Here is a 22294-nt window from a genome sequence, read left to right as displayed (position 1 = left end):
TGCAGATCGATTGGATGATTGGCTTCGGGCTCAGCCGGGAGGCGGGACGAGTTCTCGGTGGGGAGGGGGACGACCCTGCGGCCGCGGAGGTCAGGGGTCCACCGGGGTGGAGCCAAGAGCGGGGAGCGGAGGATCGAGCCCAGCCTTCCCGGCCCTCGAGATCCGAGCTTACTCCTGGGTGCTGCGGTTGGAGGTCCGGGTTGCCGAGGGTGGAACCGGTGCCCTGGGGATGAGCTTTGGGGTTTCCCAGGGATAGATAGGGTCCCCGGTGGTGATTTGGGGCTCTCCACGGTGATATCTGGGATCCTGTTATGAGAGCAGGGGGTCTTTAGTGTTAGAACTGTAGACCCTGGGGTGGTTTTTGGGGTGCCATGGAGTTTGATCTGGAATTCCCCAGGGTGACATCAGGGGTCTCCAAAGTGAAGTTTGGGGTCCTTGGGGCCAGATCAGGGATCCCAGGGCGCCCTCTGAAGTCCATGGGGGTATAAACTGGGGTTCCCTGGGGTGATATTCAGAAATTAACAGGGTGATCTCGAAGAGTTGGGGCTGCGGGCTTGAGCTCTTGGGGCTGAAATGTGGGGATCTCCCAGGAGGCAGGGAAGCAGGATCCAGAAGGGACCTGAGATCTTGGGGGCTGACATTTGGAAAGAGGAGAGGGGTGAGGATGGTCGACTCCACCCCTATTTCTGGGCTGCTTTCCGGATCTCTGCTGGGTTGGCCATGGCCGGGGCCCTGAGTGAGGCACGTTCCCAGGGTCTGAAGGCCGCAGGGCGGAGGTAAAGCTCTGAGCCACCCCTGGTGCCCTTTCCCTAGGGCTGCAAGATGGATGAAAGCTGGGAACCCGGAAGCCTGACGAAGGTGGTCCATCTGCTGTTTTTGTCAGGGGCTTGGGGCATGCAGATGTGGGTGACGTTTGTCTCAGGTAGGGTCCCTCGCCCTGGGCATCAGGAGTACTGGGGGGTGGGGGGTGGAGTGGAGACAGAAATAAGCCTGGGAACTGGGAGTGTCATAACAGCTACATGCTCCCTTGCACCCCGCAGGCTTCCTGCTTTTCCGCAACCTCCCCCGACACACCTTCGGCCTCGTGCAGAGCAAACTCTTCCCTTACTATTTCCACATCTGCACGGCCTGTGCCTTCGTCAACCTCTGCATCTTGGCCCCTCAGCACGCCTGGACTCGGCTCACATTCTGGGAAGCCAGCCAGGTACGAGGTCTGGGGCACCACCACCCTCTGAGACCCATTTCCAGGTCCCTAGGAGCACCTCAGGCTACACAAAACTTAAAAAAGAAAAGAAAAAAAAGAAAGGTCCCCTTTCCTCCTGGTGGATGCAAAGCTTGGCTCTGGACACTCTTGAGCAGTGCACAACCTGCACAACCATCCCCGGCAGCCCTGTCCATCCCCAGTGTGGCTCTGTTGGCTGCTGCTCACTCTTCTCCTCCTCCTGGCTGGGCCTCCCGCCAAGCTGCAGTGACTCAGCTGGGCTGGGGCACTGACCCCAGCTCATTGTTTCAAAACCAGCCCAACTGGGAATTTACGGGTCCCCACCCCCCTCCTCACGACATTTCCCCAGCCACAAGGCAAGGAACCATCTCTGTGTCTCATGTTTCTCTCCCCCTACCCCCGTTATCTTCCTCGGATGTGGGCAGGTGAGTCCTGACAGGTGTTTCAAGAATAATCCCACAGGAGACAAGAGGATTATGGGTAACTGGAACCTCGGTGGACTTTTATTCACTCCCTGGGGCCCAGTGGGGTCTGGGCTGGGGCCACGGAAGAGAGAGCTGGCCCCTGCCTCTGGCTCCCTGTTTTGGGGGAACAGAAGTGGGCCATTGTGGTGCTCTGTCCCAATTCTGCAGAGCGAGGCCCTGGCATTTAGTTGCTCTCTATTTTCGGGAACAGAGGAGGAGGCAGGCCTCACTCTTGGGATTTCCAGTCTGGAGATCAGAAGAGAGGGGCCTAGAAGGTTTTGGAGGATGTTCCAGTTTGCTAACATTGCTGTTATGCAAAACACCAGAAATGCATTGGCTTTTATAAAGGGGATTTATTTGGTTATAAAGTTACAGTCTTAGACCATAAAGTGTCCAAGGTAAGGCATCAGCAATCAGGTACCTTCACTGGAGGAAGGCCAGTGGTGTCCGGAAAACCTCTGTTAGCTGGGAAGGCACGTGGCTGGCATCTGCTTGATCCCAGGTGGTGTTTCAAAATGGCGTTCTCCAAAATGTTGTTCTTGGGGCGTTTTGTCCTCTCTTAGCTGCAGCTGCTCTTCAAAATGTCACTCTCAGTTGCTCTAGGTCCTTCTGTGTGTGAACTCCTTTATAAGACTCCAGTGATTCAATTAACACCCACCCTGAGTGGGTGGGGTAACACCTCCATGGAAATTATCCAATCATACATTTCACTCACAGTTGATTGAGTCACATTTCCATGGAAACACTCAATCAAAGGATTCCAATCTAAACACTAATACATCTGCCTCCACAAGATTGCATCAAATAACATGGCGTTTTGGGGGACATAATACATCCAAACTGGCACAGAGGGGATGGAGGATCTGAGTTGGAGCCATTCCATAAGGGCTGCCATTTGTAGGGGACAATGGATGGAGCTCTGCCTTTGGGGCCCCCCGTCTCGGCTCGGAAAAGAAACGGGGAGGCCTGGCTTTGACCCTTTGCTGTCCCCCCAGCCCTCTCTGGGCTGTGAGGATACAGGCAAGGCTCACCTTGTCCCTCTCCCGCCACCACCCCCCCCAGCTCTGCCTGCTGCTCCTGAGCCTCACGCTGGCCGCCATCAACGCCCGCTGGCTGGGGCCCCGCACCACGGCCGCCATGTGGGCCCTGCAGACCCTGGAGAAGGAGCGGGGCCTGGGTGGGGAGGTGCCGGGCAGCCACCAGGGCCCCGACCCCTACCGCCAACTACGGGACAGGGACCCCAAGTACAGTGCCCTCCGCCAGATCTTCTTCCGCTACCACGGCCTGTCCTCCCTTTGCAATCTGGGCTGTCTCCTGAGCAACGGGCTCTCCCTTGGCCGCCTCGCCCTGGGCCTGAGAAGCCTCTAACCCTCGCTGTCCCCTGTCCCTTCTGGGGACCCCGATACCTTAATAAAAACCTCCTTGGAAACTATTGCTGTCCTTTTTTTTTTTTTTTTTTTTTTTTGGCCTGAGAGGCAGGAAGGGATCAAGCTCAGGGCCTCAGTTTCCCCATTCCCGTGGCCTGATGTTTTGGAGTGTTAGCTTCCACAAGGTGCCCATTTATTGAGTACCTGCTGTGTGCCCATTAATCAAGCACTAAGTGCTGCACAGATGATGCGTTATTGTTCCAATAGTTACTCTGATCCCTGGGGGTGGCTGTGTGACTTGCTTCAACCCATGAAATATAAGCAGAGATGACACATGTCACTTCCAGGCAGAAGTGCTAGGAGCTGGTGGGTGATTTGCCATAGTTTCCCTTTAATGCAACAACCAGCCTTTGCGGTTGGTTGCCATGGAGACTCTGGGGCTGCTTGTTACCCGGCCCTTCCTGACTGATGCACTTTAGCTCAGTTCAGGCAATGCAGCCTTGGAGAAATTCAGCAAGTTGCTTAAGGAGGAGCCAGGCTTCAAATATCATGAAAGCCTGCACTATTACAATTCCCGACTCTCTTCTTTGGCTTGAAGAAAATTCTGGGACCTCCGCTGGGCCTGGAGATCAAATCTCAAATCACCTGACTGTGTGGCCTCAGGCAAGAGGCTGCACCTTTCTGAGCCTCTGTTTCCTGATCTGAACAAGGGGTTTAATTCCAAGGGTGCTGGAGAGCCTTTAGCAAAGGGATCAAGTTCTGCACTTTACACTAGCTCAGATCCGAATCCTCTTACACGACCCTGGGAGGTGGGGACCACGGACGAGGAACCCGGAGGCCCCAGGGAGGTTAAGTAACGCGTCCAAAGTCACGGGCCTAGAAATGGGGCAGCGGGGATTCGAACCCGGCTCCAGAGCCCGCGCGCTCTTAACCCGCGTGCGCACAGCGGGAGCTCTGCCCGTGCTCCGCAAAAGGAACCTGTTTCTTGTCGGGGGCGGGGCTCGGGACACGCTTGGCACCTTCCAGCCCCGCCCCCTGCAGCCCACAAGCCCCGCCCACCGCGGCCCACAAGCCCCTCCCCCCCGGCCTGGGCGGAGCCCGCGCGGGATCCGGGTGGCTGCGGGCGGCGGCGGCGGCGGCGGGGCCGGGGTCGCGGCCGGGGCCAGGCCGCAGCGAGTTCGGAGGCGGAACCCCCGCGGGGCAGCGCTCCCCCCACCTCCAGGCGAGGTGACCCCCCCCAACCCAGAGGGAGAGCCCCCCACCCCCCACGCCGTGCACCTCTGCAGCCCAGCAGGTCCGGGGGCACCCGGGGCTTTGGGGGGTGGTGGTGGAGGGGAGGTGGGGACCTGGGGACCCGAGACGGGGCGGCCGGGGACGCCTCTTCCCTCGCCCCCCACCCAGCTGGGCTCCGGGGCGAGCGTGAATGGGGGCGGGCGAGGCGGAGGGGACAGCTGGGGACAGCAGATGGGCCATATGGTGATGCGGGAACGCCGCTCAGCGCCCCTCCTCGGGCCCCGCCTCCCCAGATCCAGGGGAGGGGGCCAGGGCCGAACCCCCCCCAGGGGTGCCAGGCGCAGGGGACGGTCGGCCGACGGTCAGATCGAGGTGGGACCGGCAGCCCGACCGAGGTGGGCTGAGGCTGGCGGTGGGGCCGGGGCCCGGCCCGGGGAAAGGTTTCCTGTCTCTTCCCTTCCCCTCCTCAAACTCGTTCTCCCGGAACACGGGGTGGGGCCCAGGGCTGGGCAGAAAAGGGGGGGCCGGTTGGGCCCTCGTTTAAAATGCAGAAAAGCCCCGAAGGTGGTTGAGAAATAGGTTCGCCAGGGCTTCCTCCGCCGGGGCCTGCGGAGCCTCCCTGTGCGGTTCCCCCAGCAGATGGGGAAACTGAGGCCTGGGGAGGGGATCTCTGCCAGCCCAGCCCTGGGGACAGATCGCCTGGGAAGGAAGGACCCGGGGTGGGATGGGGCTGGGTAGAGGGGAGAGGGTGGGTGATCCTCCTGCAACTTGGATGGTTTCCTGAGATTTGAGGGCCCTAACTGTGATCTCCATGGGCTGGGACTGGGGTGAGTCAGCTCCAACTGGAGGGAGAAGGGGCCCGGCCCCTTTCACAAACAAAAAATGGCAGTGCCCAGTGCGGGGGTAGAACCCGGGTTTTAAACGTGGCCTGGATCCACTGGGATACCCCCATCCCCAGGTGGGGGTCAGCGAAGGAGATAAACTCGGCTTGGGGAGGGGCAGGGCAGACACCCTGATGGCCGCCACCTGCCAAAGTCAACGCCCTGGCCCTGGGGAGGGGGGAGGGGGCTCCATCCAGCTGGCGGTTCCCCTCCCTCCCCCAGCTCATACCTGGGCCACAACAGCTGCTCACCTGGGGCAAAGTCCAGCTGCTACCTGCATTCTATGGAGTCTGGTTCCCTGTGGCCAGGGGAGGCCCCCTTCCCCCCCAAACCGGGTCCCTTCACCCCAACCCTGGCTCTACCCTCCTTTGCCAGGCAACAGCCTTCCTGTGTCTGGGCCTCAGTTTCTGCCCTCCTCCCCCAAGGCCAGAGCTCACTGGGAAGGTATGAAGATGAAAGAGCAGTCCTGTTTATTGAGCACCTACTGTGTGCCGTATTAATAACCTGCCTTCCCCAGCTCATGCGCAGATGTGCAGGGAACAGAGCCTGGCACAGAGGAGGCGCTCAATTCGTGTTTGTTGATTGAGTAAAGAAACTCATTTCCAGAGGGCAAGTGGTGCCCCCAGGGTCCCGCACCCTCCAAGGGGCAGAGCCGGGGTTCAGGATGCCCAGCCAGGCCCCATGGCTGGTGTTTGGTTCCCTCGCAGGACTCCAGCGCTCCCCACACCCCCCCCCCCTCAAAGGCTCCCTGCCAAGATGGCCTCCGCCGGGGACGCCCCCACAAGTGCGCGCGACGCCGCCGACCAGAACTTCGATTACATGTTCAAGCTGCTGCTGATCGGGAACAGCAGCGTGGGCAAGACGTCCTTCCTGTTCCGCTACGCCGACGACTCCTTCACGCCCGCCTTCGTCAGCACCGTGGGCATCGACTTCAAGGTCAAGACCGTCTACCGCCACGACAAGAGGATCAAGCTGCAGATCTGGGTGGGCCGGGGGAGGGGCGGGGCTCCTGGGAGTGCAGGTGGAGGGGTGGGATTGCGGGGAGGGTTCCGGGTGAGGGGGAGTGGGGGACGGGGAGGTGAGGGGCTTGTCTGTGAGGGGAATTCATGGGGGGGGGACACACTCCACCCGTGGGGTCTGAGGGGGGAGGCTGCATCATTCCATGGGGTCTGAGGGGGGAGACAGTACCACTGAAGGGATCTGAGGGGGGAGGCAGTTCGCCTGTGGGGTCTGAGGGGGAGGCAGTACCACCTGTGGGGTCTGAGGAGGGAGACACAGTTCTACCCCTGGGGTCTGAGGGGGAGAGAGTTCACCTGTGGGGTCTCAGGGGGGAGGCAGTACTAACCCCCGGTGGGTTAGAAGTCCTGGTGACCACTGAGGGAGAGGTTTGGGTTGCATCTCGGGGGCAAATCCAGGGACACGCACTGAACTGAGCCTGGGTGCTGGTCATCAGAGCCGCCCCTCTCCCCCATCCCCAGCTGCTGGTAAAGATTGTTCTGGTAGCAAGAGTGTCGGTCCCCAGAAAGAGGGCCTCTTCCGGCCCAGGTGGATCTTGTTTTGGGTCATTAAGTTGGTTCTCGGGGATGGGGTCACAGGGGTTTATAAGTCTGTGAAGGCCACCGACCCCTCACCCTGGGGACCCCCATCAGATTGGAAGGCCCCTGGAGGATGAGTCTGGGCCTCCCCCCACAGACTGTATGGGCAGGACTGGGGCTGAGAGGCAGGCTCCTGCCTCCCCCATCAGACTGGCCATTGTACGGGCAGTTCCACGCCTCCCCCATCAGACAGGAGGCTGTGGGCCGAGGGCAGTGCCCCGTTCACGGGCCTTGCAGGGGCAGGGGCGGGGAAGGGGCTGGGTTCGAGCCGCCTGCCGCTGCCCCTGCCCAGGACACGGCGGGCCAGGAGCGCTACCGGACAATCACCACGGCCTACTACCGCGGAGCCATGGGCTTCCTCCTCATGTACGATGTCACCAACCAGGAGTCCTTTGCCGCCGTGCAGGACTGGTGAGTGCTCGCTGACCTCTGACCCCCTGACCTCCGCCCTCTGCCCCCCAACCCTCCTCCTCCACCACCCCCAGCTCACAGCGCCTGCACTCCACAGGGCCACGCAGATCAAGACGTACTCCTGGGACAACGCCCAGGTCATCCTCGTGGGAAACAAGTGTGACCTGGAGGACGAGCGCGTTGTGGCCGCCGAGGATGGCCGGAGGCTTGCCGATGACCTGGGTGAGTGCCCCACCCGGTGCCCGGGCCTCAGACCTTCCCGAGCCAAACCGCTGTCCCCACTCATCCTCAGGGTCGAGTCCAGCCACTGTCGCCAGCCCACCAAGGGCCCTTCGAGGATGCGGCTTGTACCATTTCTGAGAATTCATCCTACAAATGTCCTGGCCTCTGTGCAAGGGGACGTGTCTGCAAAGTTGCAGCACTCTTAGCAGGAGTGAAACCTTGGGATCCCCTCAAATATCTCACAACATAATTTGGTGAAACACAAAGCATAGCCATCCAGTGGAATACAATGCAACCCTGAAAAAGGACAAGCGCGTTCTCTATATTCTGGTGGGGCAAGACCTCTGGGATATATGGTTAAGTGGAGAAAGCAAATGGCACAATATATAACTGCTTCCTTCAGTCCAGGGCTTGGAAAACTTCTGAAAAGTCCAGGTAGTACACATTTTTGGCCTGGTGGGGTCTCTGTCACAACTACTCAATTCTGTATAAAAGCAGCCACAAACCGTACATAAATCGATGGGCGTGGCTGTCTGCCAACAAAACTTTACCAAAATAGGCAACGGACCAGATTTGGGTGGCAGCTTCAAGTTTGCCAACCCCAGTGTCCATGTAGAAAATGGGTAGAAATAAGAATACATACTTCTGTTTCCCTAAAGAAACTCTGGAAGCTTCCACGAGAATCTAGTAACAATGGCGACCCTTGTGTGTCTGAAAACTAGGAGGCCCAGCCACCAGGGTAGGAGGGGAATTTTCTTTTGTTTTTAATGAATAGAGTTTATTTTTAAATTTGAGTTATAGGTTTACAGAAAAATTGAGCAGTAAATACAGAGAATTCCCATATATGCCCTCTCCCTGGCTCCCCACTTCTCTTATTATTAACATCTTGCATTCACGTGTTACCTTTGTTACAACTGATGAAATAATATTGATTATTTATTAACTAAAATCTACAGTCCACACAAGGGTTCACTTTTCCTGTGGGTTTTGACAAACACATCATGTCACGTATCTGTCGTTCTGGTATGATACAGAATGGAGTCACTACCCTAAGCAGAGGGGCTTGTCACTGTCTACCTTTTCGGGTCAGGTAAATAGATTCCCTATTTGATATTGAAACTAAAAGAAAACATTGCCCTGATGGTTTGCAGCCTGCTAGATCTGTGCATCTCTCTCCCTGCATCCCTTTCTCCAGTCGTGAGAAACGTCTCTACTTCCCGGGGCTCTTAGGAAGATGAAATAAGCAGATGCTGGCTCCGAGTGAAAGTTAACTTGTGCGATTTCTTGATTGCTTTGTGATCTGGGACTGGGAATTGGCTCTCTGGGGCTGCACTCATTCGTCTGCAAAACGGAGAAATTAGCAACCCCACTTCGTCAGGTTGTTGTACGTTAAATGAGTTCCTATGCAAGAAGCAGTTATAGCAGAGTGATAGCTAATATGTTTGTGAACGATGGTTGATGCTGGCATATTTTTATAGAGCCCGTGGCCACCCATTCTAGAAGTTTCTGTGTGGTTCCCACTAATTCTGCCCCTCCCCATAGGCCCGTACCTTGAGATATTTCTCTAACATTATGTTCCTTATTCCCGCTGCAATCTACTCATAAGCCTTGTCCAAGCCAGCACTGTAGGCACAAAATCCAGAAGGCATTGAAAGGGAAGAAGGTGACAATTTGTCCTCCAGCCCCCAGTTCCCTTCTCTGCAGATTCCCTGGTTCTTGAACCTCCTTCCGGAAACATCCTGAGTACCCAGAAGTGTCAATTATATGTCAGCCACTGCTTCGTTTTACACCGACGTTTGCCTGTTCTATAGCCTTTTCTGCACTTTGAGTTTTCCCCTAAATGAAGCATCCTGGAAGTCCTTCCCCATCAGTCCACCTCAAGCTGCCTCAACCTTTTTCACGGCTGCATACTATTCCCCGGCCTTGTTTCTTTAACATATGTCCCTATCAAAAGATGCCAAGGGCACTTCCAGGCTTTGCCTCCGACGAACGCAGCTGCAGTAAAAAATCCTTATGTGTATTTCTTTGTGCACATATGCAAAGAAATCTGGCAGCTGGATTCACAGACGGTCTCAACTCTTTTTTTTAATAACTTTTTTGATAGAAATTTTCAAATTCATACAGCAGTAGAAAGAAATGTGTCTTAGTTTCCAGGGCTGCTGTAAAAAGTACCATGAACTACGTGACTTAAAAGAAGAGAAATGTGTTGTTTCACAGTTCTGGAAGTTAGAAATCTGAAATCAAGTTATTAGTGGGTGTTGGGGGGAGAATCCTTTTTTGCCCCTTCCTAGATTCTGGTGATTGTTGGCCATCCTTGGCTTGTGGCTATAGCACTTTGATCTCAGTCTCCATTGTCACATGGACTTTTCCCCCTGTGTCCATCTGTCTGTGTCCAAATTTCCCTTTTCTTGTAAGAACACTATTCACATTTGATTAGTCCCTCCCCCCCCAATCCATTTTGGCCTCATCTTAACTAACCACATCTTCAAAGACACTTTTTCCAAATTCAGCTGGACTGCAGGTTAGGATTTGAACGTGTCTTTTGGGGGGATGCATTTCAACCCATTAAAAAAGTATAACGAAATATCAAAACACCAATCGTAATTGTTTCAGGGTGATGGTGATGAGATTCCACAAGACTTCTCCATCGATCTTTCAATCCTTTTCTGTGGCTTCCAGTTTCCCCAATGAATTTCCCCAGTGATTATTTATATAATCAGAAAAAAAAGGTTAAGGAGATGGAAAGGCGGCAGATTGTGTGACAGGGAGCCATCGGTGGATAAGGAAACACTGAATTTGCTCAGGAAGACAGCGGGAGGACGTTATGACCACTGGGCTCGGGGATCTGCCGCTATCATTCATTCATTCACTCACTCATGCATTCATTTGGCAACTAGTTTCCAGCCTTCCTGGAGCTGGTGGGGAGTAAAGGGATAATTACGCACATAACTATTTAATTGCCTTTACGTGTGTGTCTGGAGGGGGCAACTTATCTTGCAACGCTTGTGATGGGGTGGTTGTTTGTGCAGTTGATTGCACTGCAGATTGGTGGGTGGGGGACCCATCAGAGACCTCTGGGGGGCAGGTTCCTGCAGGCAGAGCCTGAACTGACCCTAAGCGGGGGCAGGAAGGAGAGCTGGACTCACCATTGTTTGCAGATGACACACCACTATCTGGAATCTTGGACAAGTCCCTAAACACTCGTACCACCTCCCTCCCTCCAATCAGGAGAACAAATTTTTTTTTTTACCCCAGATGAGAAACCAGCTACGATGATTGATGATTGCTAGAATGCTAAGGACATAATCAAAGCCACCTCGTGTCCCCCTCCCCAGAAGGGGCTAGCCAGCCCGCCTTCCCTCCCTCATAGGAGTCTGTATTCGAGCCTGGGTACAAACCCCAGCTGTGCCACTTATTAACCTGTGCACATTTAGGCCAGTGGCTTTTCCTCTCTGGGCCTCAGTTTCCTCATCCGTAAAATGGGCTGTGTGGAGGATTGGCTCAAAGCACCCACAAAAGACTCACTCACATCTTGGTCTGTTTCTCCCCATGAATGTATACCCATCTGCAAATAGGAATTTTTTTTTTCTTTTTTTAGTCTCAGTGCGTCTTTTTTTCCCTAAATTCAGTTTTATTGAGATATATTCACATACCGTACAGTCATCCATGGTGTACAATCAGCTGTTCACAGTACCATCATTTGGTTGTGCATTCATCACCCCAATCCATTTTTTAACATTTTCCTTACGCCAGAAAGAATCAGAATAAGAATAAAAAATAAAAGTAAAAAAGAACACCCAAATCATCCCCCCAGTCCCACCCTATTTTTCATTTAGTTTTTGTCCCCATTTTTCTACTCATCCATCCATACACTAAAGAGAGTGTGATCCACAGGGTTTTCACAATCACACTGTCACCCCTTGTAAGCTACATTGCTATACAGTCGTCTTCAAGAATCAAGGCTACTGGGTTGCAGTTTGATAGTTTCAGGTATTTACTTCTAGCTATTCCAATACACTAAAACCTAGAAAGTGCTATCTATATAGTGCTTAAGAATGTCCACCAGAGTGACCTCTCGACTCCATTTGAAATCTGTCAGCCACTGAAATTTTATTTCATTTCATTTTGCATCCCCCTTTTTGGTCAAGATGTTCTCAATCCCACGATGTCAAGTCCAGATTCATCCCTGGGAGTCATATCCTGTGTTGCCAGGGAGATTTAAACCCCTGGGAGTCAGGTCCCACGTAGGGGTAGGGCAGTGAGTTCACCTGCCAAGTTGGCTTAGCTAGAAAGAGAGAGAGAGAGAGGCCACGTCTGAGCAACAAAGAGGCACTCAGGGGGAGACTCTTAGGCACAATTATAAGAAAATTTAGCATCTCCTGCAAATAAGACCTTTGAGGATGCTACTAATAGCTAAGGGGTGGACTCATTTGTAAAAAGGGGCTTAAAAATCCTATTCAGATGAGGCTATGTTGAATCAGGGGGGATCTTCAAGCAAAGGAAATTCCGACACAGGAGAAGCCAGAAATCAGAGGAAGCCTCTTCATTGGAGGAAACCAGGGAGACAGATCCAGATCGCCATGTCGTGCAGGCGGAAGTGCCACCCAAGGGACCCCAAGGATTCCAGCGAGCCAGCACCACGAAGCTACAGACTCTGGGAGAAAGCGTCAGACCTTGATTTTGGATTTCTAGCCTCCAAATCTGCAAGCCACTAAATCCCCGTCGTTTAAGCTAGTGCAATGCATGGTATTTGTTATAGCAGCCCCCAGCAAACTAAGACAAGCTAAAATAGTTGGGACCTCCTAGCATCACCGCAAGGCTTAGAGAAGTTCATTTATGGAGCTGTCCTAGAACAGGGCCTGGCCCCCCAGACAGCACAATGGATGCATTGCCTGCTATGATCATCACCATTTTTGATGCATTCTGGAAGCCAGGAACTGCCTGTCTTCTGCTCTCTGCAGGTTCCGGGAAGCCTGCTGGAAGTTGCCCCTTGAGGTTGCAAACTCGTGGTCCCCGTGCGGAAGCCAGTCCTCAGCTCGGTTTTATCTGGCCTAAAGTGCATTTCCTAAAATGTGTGAAAGAATAGATTCCGCTTGAAAAATCCGCATGAATATTTGGCTTTGTGGGCACCATTCCTGTGTGGCAAAAATTGGGGGCATGCTGAGCCACTGGGTACCAGCACCCCACCTAGATGTTATTGCTTGTACTCCAGCAGCCACTGGCTTGTGACGAAGAGATTTTTAGGATGGTTCAGAGCTGATTTTTATCATCCTCCTCCTCGTCGTCATTCCCATTTTACAGACAAGCAAACTGAGGCTCGGAGAGGCCAGGCCACTTGGTCAGGGTCCCACGGCTGTGTCATGGACAGAACTGGGCTGGGAACCCAGGTCTGGGTGATGCCACAGCCCACAGGGTCCTCATGGGGGTCCCCACCTTCTGTCCATCCAGGTTTCGAGTTCTTTGAGGCCAGCGCCAAGGAGAACGTCAATGTGAAGCAGGTGTTTGAGCGCCTGGTGGATATCATCTGCGAGAAAATGAACGAATCCCTGGAACCCAGCTCCAGCCCGGGCAGCAACGGGAAGGGCCCGGCCCTGGGGGACACAGCAGCCCCCCAGTCCAGCGGTTGCGGCTGCTAGGCATGGACCCCGTCCCCCCAACCCCTGCCTGCCCCCTCCTGCCTCGGCGGGGACTGTGACCGCGGTGGGAGCCACGAGGGCCATCTCCACAGCTCAGGGCACCCCCTTCCCTCCCGTCATCTGCCCTCTGCCCCCCGCACGGCCACCTACTTACCCAAGCCACCCCCGTCCGAGGCCCTGGGGGTGCAGCTTTGCATCGCAGGCAGGGGTCTGGGGGTTTGATGTGCACGAGCTTTCTGCTTTTCAAGGCCTTTTCAGGGGGGTACCGTGGGCAGCATGCCCCACCCCGCCTGGTGGAGGGGCACCCTCGGTGTCTTCGGGCTCAGAAGCATTGTCAAGTCCACACCGCGTGGGGTGTCGAGCGGGGTCCACGAGCTGGCCCATGGTGGTTCACCTTCTCTGCAGTTTCGGTTCTTGGAATTAAACCCGGGGGGCGTGAAAGGCGGCCCCCAGCCCCACTTTCTCAGGGCCTCGTGTCCCCTGGCCCCGCAAACTTCCTGGGACCCCAAAGTTCCCAGTTGGAGCTCCTTTCTGGTCCGCGACCCCTCAGCCTGAGAAAGCAGTGTTAAAGCAGCTTTTCCCATTGGAGGAGGCACAGAGAGTCAGAACCCCCAGCTCCAGGGACCCTAGAAGTGCCTTTTGGAGCTTTTCCAGAATTCCATACCCCCCGTTCCCATAACCCCGCCACCATTAGGGCTTTTCCACCGCATTATTGGATCCTGACTCCAATTGCAGAATCAGGGACAGCTTAAGGCTCTCTGCGGGGAGGTAACCCCCAGAGCCGGGACAGTGCCCCCCACACCCCTGCCCCATCTGGCTGGTCTGGTTTTAAGCAAGATCTTTCCAAATCGTGCATCTTGCTAGAAAAGGAAATTGGGCAATGTTCCCACAGCTTGCGCCCACTGGCGACTTCCTGTTGTAAGACTTGGGCTTCTCCGATTTGGGGACCCTGAGGGACCCTGCATCCGTTTTCTGAGCCGTGTCACTGACAGGGCCCGGCAGGGTGATGTCCGCAAACAGAGGAGCCGCTTCTAAGGGGTGTGCTGGGGTTGGCCCAGAGGGGCAAGGAGGTGGTGGTTTTGGGGGGCAGTTATAACCCATGATGGCTGCTTGTGCTTCGTGGACATGACTGGAAAGGGTCGAGACCCTCGTGCCAATGGGGCATTGTCTTGGGTTGTCCATGAGGCTGGGGTCCCCAATTGCCAGAGGCCTTCTGCTGGGAGATTATGCATCATTTGTCTTGACCCCCAGCTCAGTGGCCCTTCCTTCCTACCCAGGCCCAACCTCCAGGGCCATGACTCTCTTTCTGCCCTGTAATACCAACTGACACCCCATAACATGGCATATACCAAGGAGGGCCTCGTGGGCTTGGTGGGAAAGAAGGCCTTTCCTTTCTTGGATGATTCTTGATCCCACCCTGCCAACCCATCCCAGCCTTTGTAGCCAAATGGCTTCCTTCAGCCAGTGTCTTAAAAGAGCTCAAGGCATCCCCAAGGGGTGCTGGAGCAGGCCTGGTTTGCAGCATCAAATTTATTTCTAGGTGCCTCCCCCCCCATTCACTTCACACCAGAGGCTGCCCTTAGAGTCTCAAAGTCAGGGTATCTTTGAACGCCAACAAACCAGATGGTGTAGATGAAATGGACAAATTCCAAGAAACACACAAAGTGAGGGTATCTTGAAATGCCGAGTGGGAGTCATGGTTTTTAGTTAACATTCAAGTCAAATTTAAAAGGGCTTCGTAAGGTGCAACACAACCTGTCCAGCTACCATTGGCCAATCCATCTTTCCTAAACTGCTGCCAGCAAAAACGGCAGCTCCGAGAACCTTTCTCGGAGGGACAAATGAGCTGGCTTGGCTACGCCTGTGTGATAAAAAAAAAACAGCTTTGGCTGAATCTCAAACCTGCCTTGCTCTAGGATTCCTGTTTACACAAGATTTTTCAACATTTCAGCCTCAGGTAGCAACAAAGAGCTCCCTCCGGGTGCTCTCAAGGCTGGAAATAAAATGTAGCAAAAAAAAACACACACACAAAAAACAAAAAACTTGTTTCTTCTAAAAATAATGCAAATTTTTATTTTATGAATTTTTTTTTTTTATAGGGGGAAGGTAGGTAGGGTCTGAAGACTGAAACATTGAGGTATGGAGGGTCATTAAGTTTACAGGCAAAAATAAACCCAAAAGGCCTTGTGAAAACCACTTCCCAGTTCCAGGGAGCCTGGGGCTGAGACCTGAACTGGTGCCTTCACTTCTTACCATTAGCTACTGGCAGCTTTTCTTTCCACAGGCAGTGTCAGTGGGAAATTGCCACAACCGTGGTGGTTTGGGGTTCTGCTTTTTTTTCCTATTTTTTCTGTCCCACCCCCCGCCCCAGCTTCCCCTGGGATTGTACTCTCACATCTCCTCTCCTCCACTGAGAAAAACAAGTAAAGGGTGATATTTGGCCTCCATGTAGAAGCAATAATTCCGCTACTGACCTGTCCTTGGCCAATCCCGAAACACTACGGAATGAGCTCTCGGCCCTGGTAATTTATACCCCGGATGGGATTCTCCAGTGTAAGCAATTCCTTGAGGTCCAATTTGGAGAGATGTGCACCTTCCTCCGCAAGAAGAAAAAAAAAATTAAAGTCATTATGTCCGAATGTCTTTGCTCTTGAATTTCCATTAGTGAAATGAGGGTTCCAGGAAGAGGGGATTCCCAGCCAAGTTTGATGATGGGTGGAGGGCCAGTCCTGTGGCAGCAAAAACCCAAAGACTCAGGCCCGGGGCTGCCTCATCACCAGCTTGGCCCGGGAGAGCTGGGCTGTGTGTTTTCCGGAATAAACCCAGTAACAGGGTCTGTCCTCCTCACGGTGGCCAGAGGATGCCCGTAAATACCTGAGTCGGGTCCCCTTCCTCTGCCCAGAACCCTCTATGGCTCCCGTCTTACTCAGAGCAAAAGACAAGGAGCTCCCTCCCACTTCCCACAATGCCCTACATCATGACCTGCCCAGTCACCTCTGTGCCCTCATCTCCTCCCACCCACCCCACCCTCCATCACCTGTTCAAGTCACACTGGTCTTGCCACTCTTTGAACACCTTTTCTTTGACTCTTACTCAGGTAGCCACTGGCTCCACCTTCACATCCTCTTTCAGGTTGTTGCTCAAATCTCACCTTGTCATTGACCCCCTGTTCAATTCTGCAACCCTAGGGTTTCTGATGTCCTTCTGCCTCCATCTGTGACTTTTCCCTTAGTCCCTAGAATCTAAAATACTATACAATTTACTCATTTAACTTAAACAAGGGTCTCTCTTTCTCACTGTGTATCATCTCCTCAAGGGCAAAGATTTTGTTTTGTTTTGTTTTGTTTTTGCCATCCTCTGTGTGTTGGCTTATTCTCATGGGCCCCTTTCATGGTCTCAAAAAGGCTGCCATAGTCCCAGCCATTGCCTCATCACTCATCCACATCAGAAGCTGAAAAAGGGGCATGGGGGAGGAATTTTTGTCTGCCTGATTCACAGCTGTGTCCCCAGCACCCACCTCTGTTCCTGGCACCAGTAGGTGCTCAGTAGTTGTTTGTTGAGTGAATGCATGAACTGCAGAGCCCCAGGGTGGGACCAGATCCAGGGATGTGCATGCTGGCCCAGGATTCTCAACTCTGCCCTCCCTGCCTTCCCTCTGCAGCAGGGTCTCAAGAGGTGGCCCCTGCTGCACTAGGCCAGCTCTGAGGGAGCTGCTGTCTCCCGGTCACACTTGCCAAAGTCCCAGAACAGAGTCTCATTGGCCACCTCATCTCCCATGGCCCATCCCTGAACCAATCACTGTGGCCAGAAGAATGGAATGTACTGATTGGCCAGCTTGGGTCCTACGCACAGCCCTGAACCAATCACTGGCTAGGGAGAGGGACTGTGCTGATTGGCCCAGCTGGGACCACATGCTTACCCATGGCCCAGGGAGGGAAATCTTAGCAGAGGATGGTTCCAAAGAAAAGTGAGCGTGCTCTTGCCAGAAATGGGAGAAGATGGCAGGGATGGCAGATATGACATGGACCCATTTTTCCCCCCTCAAAATACCCCAAAAGAAGGATTGAAAAGTTAGGAAAACCACCACTTTGCAATCCCTAATGAAAGAATTGATTCAGGCATCCCTCATCATTGGCGAGAGCCCTGGTTCATAAACCAAGGCTGTACCCATAGAATCACCTGCACACATTGAAACAGAGCCCAAGCCACAGCACAGGCCAATTAAGTCAGAAGATGGGGAAATCGGATCCGCGGTTTGGGTAGTTTATTAAAGCTCCCAGGTGCTTCTAACATACAGCCGGGTCCGAGGACCAGTGATTGACAGGAACTATGGGGGAGAAAGGAATAAAGGGATAATTCCACAGAGAAGCAAAGGGCAAATCAAATTCAGAATGCATGGCACTCCCCAGCACATTTTACATGTTCTGCAAGAAATCAAAGGTAGACAGAGCTGGGGGAGGCAGGAGAAGAGCCTGGAGCAGTGGTTCTCAAAGTGTGTTCCCCAGGTCACATCACCAGCATCAGCTGGGAACTCGTTGGGCCTGAAGCTTGGCAGCCCCTCCCCAGGCTTCCTGAGCCTGACGCCGTGAGGGTGGGGTCCAGCCACCTGTACTCTAACAAGCCCTCCAGGGGATCCTGATGCACGCTCCAATTTGAGAACCACTGGGCTTCCTAGGAATAACAATCTATTATCTTGTTTGGATCCCCATTCAAAGAAACCAAATTGTAACCTGTTTTGAGGCATTTGGGAAAATTCAATGATGGCCTGGGTAATAGGTGACATCAGAGAATGGATGTCAGCTGTCTTAGGGGTGATTATGGTTGTGGCTGTGACTGTAAATGTCTATTTGTTTTTGGAGGTGTGTACTAAAGTATGGAAGGGAGTGTTTTAGTGTCCTACAGTTGCCAAAACAAAGGGCCCCAGACCAGGTGCTTAAAAAAAAAACAGAAACATATCATCTCATGGTTCTTGAGGCCAGAAGTTCAAAATCAAGGTGACAGTAGGGTCATGGTCTCTCTAGATTGCCTCTTCCTAGTTTCTGGTGTGTGCTGGCCATCTGTTCCGGTTTGCTAATGCTGCTGTTATGCAAAATACCAGAAATGGATTGGCTTTTATAAAGGGGGATTATTTGGTTACAAATTTACAGTCTGAAGGCCATGGAAATGTCCAAATTAAGGCATCAACATGAGTATATCTTCACCAAAGGAAGGCCAAAGGCATCCGGAAAACCTCTGTTAGCTGGGAAGGCATGTGGCTGGTGTCTGCTGATCCTGGGCTATGTTCCAGCTCCTCTCTCAGCACTTGGGGTGTTTTGTCCTCTCTTAGCTTCTCCAGAGAAAACTCTGGGCTAGTATCTCCAAAGCGTCAGCAAAAGTCTGCTTTCAATGGCCGTCTCCAAAATGTTACTCTCAGCTGCTCTGCGTTCCTTCTGCTTGTGAGCTTTCATAGGCCTCCAGTGATTAAATCAAGACCCACCCTGAATGGGTGGGGTCCACATCTCCGTGGAAATAATCCAATCAAATGTTTCACTCATGGTTGATTGAGTCACATCTCCATGGAAACACTGAACCAATAGGCTTCAACCTAATCAACACTAATACATCTGCCCCCACAAGATTGCATCAGAGAATATGGCTTTTGGTGGGACATAATATATCCAAACTATCACACCATCCTTGGTGTTTCTTGGCTTACAACTGCAACCCTTCAATTCCTGCCTCCGTCATCCCATGGCCATCTTCTCCCCCGTGTCTGTCTCTGTGTCCAGATTTTCCCTCTTCTCTAAGGACACCAGCCATATGGGATGAAGGCTCACCTTAAGTCAGCATGGCTGCATCTTAAAGAATCACATCATCAAAGACCCTTTTTCCAAATAAGGTCTCATTCATGAGACTGGAGATTAGGACATGAACATGTCTTTTTTTTTTTAATGCAATTTTATTGAGATACATTCACACACCATACAACCCATTCAAAGTATACAATCACTGGCTCACAGTATCATCACATAGTAGTGCATACATCCTCACGATCAATTTTAGAACATTTCCATTACTCCAGAAAAGAAATAAAAATAAAAAAGAAAACCCAAATTCCCCCATTGCCCATCCCCCTTCCCTCCATTATTCACCCATAATATTGGTATGGTACATTTGTTATGTTGATGAAAAAATATTAAAATATTACTGTCAACTATAGTCTATAGTTTGCAATAGATACATTTTTCCCATACATCCTTCTATTATTAACTCCTTGTAATAGTGTCATACATCTGCTCTAGTTCATGAAAGGATTTCTAATATCTGTACAGTTGATCACGGACATTGTCCACCAAAAGATTCGCTGTGTTATACATTCCCATTGAACCTGTCTTATTGGAGGGCATAATTCAACCCAAAATAGGGGGAAATGACATATTGCGTGAGATTTGTTTTAAAATATTATATCAAGGGTAGAAAAAGAGATTGGTGAGATAAATATGTCAAATCTTGTCTCTGCCCCATTCAAGATGGTGGAGTGAGACACTTCTGGACTCCATCCCCCACAGAAGCTTGAACAACCAGCACGAACTAGCAGAAACATCTTCCTCAAAGCCCCTGGAAAACAGATAAAGGACTACAATAAGAGAGTGCATACTGAATCAAGAAAAAGGTTACTTAAGTGCGGAAGGATCTCTTGGCGCCCTGGCTGACCCCCCCCCCCCCACCTCTCACTGGCTCAATGCAGATCCAGCCTATTCTCCCAGTGTGGATACCTGGTCCCAGTTCCAAAGAGAACAAAGTAACCCTTGTGCACACACTGGGAGCATGTACGCCTGGCCCAATCTGCCTGGTAGTGGCCCGAGGGGCTCACCATCCCAGAGCTTGCCTTGTGTGTAGAAGACGGCTCACCGAGCTCTCCTACAAAATGCTATGGGACAGCAGTCAAGTTGTGCTGCCTGGAGCAAGGGATTGCTGGCTGACACTCAGTGCGGTGCCCAGGACTGTGAGGAAACTTTCCTAGGGAAGGGGGAACATTTGGAACCATCTAAATGGGGGAATTCCTAGAGCTACACATACATGCATGCCCAAGATAAGAACACGTGCAGAAAGTATCAGGGACGCCCCTGCACTTTGGCCTGGAGCTATCCTTTAAGCTCATTGAATGGATGTGCCCTGAAGGAGAGTACTCACACAGGTCAACTTGCAAAGACTGAGAACGATGTTTCCTTTCTTCTTCTTCCTTCTTCAACCTTCTTCCTTCTCCTCCTCCTTTTTCTTCTCCTTCTCCTCCTTCTTTTTTGGTTAGCTCATGGCATTCAAGGAAAACTCTGCCATAACACCAGCTGGACACAAGCTTACAGAAAAGGCATCTCAGAGTCTAAATTCCACTGATAAGACATTAAAATATCAAAATATCCAGCTTTCAACAAAATATTACAAAACAAACTAAGAAAAAGGCAAATGATAGCCCAAACAAAGGAGAAGATTAAAGAATTAGAAACCATTAATGAGGAAGATCAGATCTGGGACATATCTGACAAGACCTTTAAAAAATGGCTCCAAATATAATGAAAGAGCTAAAGGAAAACATGGGCAAAGAACTAGGGCAATCAGGAAAACAATAGATGAACACAAAGAGACAATCAATAGAGAGCTGGAAATTATGAAAATGAACCAAACAGAGCTGAAGATCACAGTAGCAGAAATGAAAACTTCCCAAGAAGGGTTCAACAGCAGATTGGAGCTGGCCAAAGAATCAGAGAACCTGAAGATAGGACGATTGAAATCATTCAGTGTGAGGAGCAGAAAAAAGAATGGAGAATAATAAACAGAGCCTGAGGAACCTGTGTGACACGATCAGACATGCCAATAGACGCACTGTGGGAGTCCGAGAAGGAGAAGAAAGAGAGAAAGGGCCAGAGACAATATTCAAAGAAATAATGGCTGAAAACTTCCCAAATTTAGAGAAAAAACATGAATGTGCATATCCAAGATGCTCAAAGAACTCCAAACTGGATAAACCAAAACAGACACAAAGTGTACCCTGTTTTAATCAAACTGCCAAATGCCAAAGATAGAGGAATTCTGAAAACTGCAAGAGAGAAGCAATATTTCACACCCACTAGAACGGCTACTGATTAAAAAAAAAAAAAAAAAAAAAAAACACCAAAAAACTAAAAACAGAGTTACAAGTGTTGGAGAGGATGTGGAGATGTGGGAACACTCATTCATTGCTGGTGGGAATGTAAAATGGTGCAGCCACTGTGGAGGACAGTTTGGCAGGTCCTCAGGAAGCTAAGTATAGAATTACCATATGACCCAGCGATCCCACTATTGGGTACAAACCCAGAAGAATTGAAAGCAGAGACTCCAACAGAAAATTGCACACCAATGATCATAGTGGCATTATTCACATTTGCCCAAGTGTCTATCAAGCAATGAATGGAAAAACAAAATGTGGAATTTACACACAATGGAATATTATTCAGCATTAAAAGGAAATGAAGTTCTGGTTCATGTGACAAAATGGATGGATCTTGAAGACATTGAGTGAAATAAGCCAGACACAAAAGGAAAAGAAATTTTGTACACTATCACCAGGAAATAATTGGAATAAGCAAACTCATGGAGTTAGAGTCCAAAGTGTGGATTACCAGGGGCTGGGTTTGGGGTAAGGAATTTGTATTTAGGTTGATTGTAAAGTTTTGGAAATGGGTTGCGGTGATGGTAGCACAACATCGTGAGTGTAATTAATAGCATTGAATTATGTATGTGAATGTGTTAAAAGCGGGAAAATTTAGGTTGTGTACATGTTACTAGAATAAAAATTGAACAATAATACATATGACTGTGTAACACGGTGAAACCCTATTATAAATGATGGACTATAGTTACTACAATTAAAATAATGTTCTTTCATGAATTGTAATAAATGTACTGCATTAATGCAAGGTATTAATAATAGGGTGGTATATGGGTTAAAAATACACCCTAAAGTAAACTATGGACTATAGTTAATAGAACAATTATAATATTCTTTCATCAGCAGTATCTCACTAATGCAAAGTATTAATAGGGGAGATATATGGGAATGCTGTGTTTTATATATGATTTTTCTGTAAACCTACAACTGCTCTAAATAAAAAAATTAATTGAAAAAAAAGAGAGAGAAGCAACATGTCATGAACAAGGAAGGTTCGATAAGATTCATCAGAAACCGAGGAAGCAAGAAGGCAAGTGGGATGACATTTAAAATGCTTAAAGCAAAAAATTGCCAACCG

At 51.2% G+C, this 22294-nt stretch overlaps 3 protein-coding genes across 4 annotated transcripts; all 3 read left to right on the top strand.

The window, feature by feature from the left end:
• Positions 1–66: 66 nt before the first annotated feature.
• Positions 67–3118, top strand: TMEM205 (transmembrane protein 205). The gene is made up of 4 exons (XM_037818302.1): positions 67–193; positions 814–922; positions 1041–1204; positions 2749–3118. Exons 2-4 carry the CDS (start codon positions 823–825, stop codon positions 3052–3054), a joined length of 570 nt encoding a protein of 189 aa, XP_037674230.1. The 5' UTR covers positions 67–193; positions 814–822; the 3' UTR covers positions 3055–3118.
• An 817-nt stretch (positions 3119–3935) lies between these two features.
• On the top strand, positions 3936–4938 carry LOC119520350 (translation initiation factor IF-2-like). Its single transcript, XM_037818147.1, has 2 exons — positions 3936–4681; positions 4926–4938. The coding sequence occupies exons 1-2, from the start codon at positions 3936–3938 to the stop codon at positions 4936–4938; spliced, it is 759 nt and encodes a 252-aa protein (XP_037674075.1).
• A 143-nt stretch (positions 4939–5081) lies between these two features.
• RAB3D (RAB3D, member RAS oncogene family) lies at positions 5082–15674 on the top strand. 2 transcript variants are annotated; one of them, XM_037818415.1, is made up of 4 exons: positions 5082–6151; positions 7055–7173; positions 7271–7395; positions 12357–12759. In XM_037818415.1, the coding sequence occupies exons 1-4, from the start codon at positions 5849–5851 to the stop codon at positions 12479–12481; spliced, it is 672 nt and encodes a 223-aa protein (XP_037674343.1). In that variant the 5' UTR covers positions 5082–5848; the 3' UTR covers positions 12482–12759. The 2 variants fall into 2 exon arrangements, with proteins under 2 accessions (XP_037674343.1, XP_037674342.1); XM_037818414.1 differs by lacking the exon at positions 12357–12759 and adding an exon at positions 12844–15674 and having other exon boundaries at positions 5105–6151.
• Positions 15675–22294: the final 6620 nt, after the last annotated feature.

The sequence above is a fragment of the Choloepus didactylus genome, chromosome 25, assembly GCF_015220235.1.
Source record: "Choloepus didactylus isolate mChoDid1 chromosome 25, mChoDid1.pri, whole genome shotgun sequence".
NCBI classification, from domain to species: Eukaryota; Metazoa; Chordata; class Mammalia; order Pilosa; family Megalonychidae; genus Choloepus; species Choloepus didactylus.
The sequence above is the reverse complement of the archived record's forward strand: the minus strand, read 5'-3'. Positions and strand labels throughout refer to the sequence as shown.

Coding starts and splice junctions, on each gene's coding strand:
- TMEM205 (XM_037818302.1), top strand. CDS start 823: ATGGATGAAAGCTGGGAACCCGGAAGCCTGACGAAGGTGGTCCATCTG. Junction 923..1,040: donor GTGGGTGACGTTTGTCTCAG/GTAGGGTCCCTC, acceptor TGCACCCCGCAG/GCTTCCTGCTTTTCCGCAAC. Junction 1,205..2,748: donor CATTCTGGGAAGCCAGCCAG/GTACGAGGTCTG, acceptor CACCCCCCCCAG/CTCTGCCTGCTGCTCCTGAG.
- RAB3D (XM_037818414.1), top strand. CDS start 5,849: ATGGCTGGTGTTTGGTTCCCTCGCAGGACTCCAGCGCTCCCCACACCC. Junction 6,152..7,054: donor GGATCAAGCTGCAGATCTGG/GTGGGCCGGGGG, acceptor GCCCCTGCCCAG/GACACGGCGGGCCAGGAGCG. Junction 7,174..7,270: donor TTTGCCGCCGTGCAGGACTG/GTGAGTGCTCGC, acceptor TGCACTCCACAG/GGCCACGCAGATCAAGACGT.
- LOC119520350 (XM_037818147.1), top strand. CDS start 3,936: ATGGGGCAGCGGGGATTCGAACCCGGCTCCAGAGCCCGCGCGCTCTTA.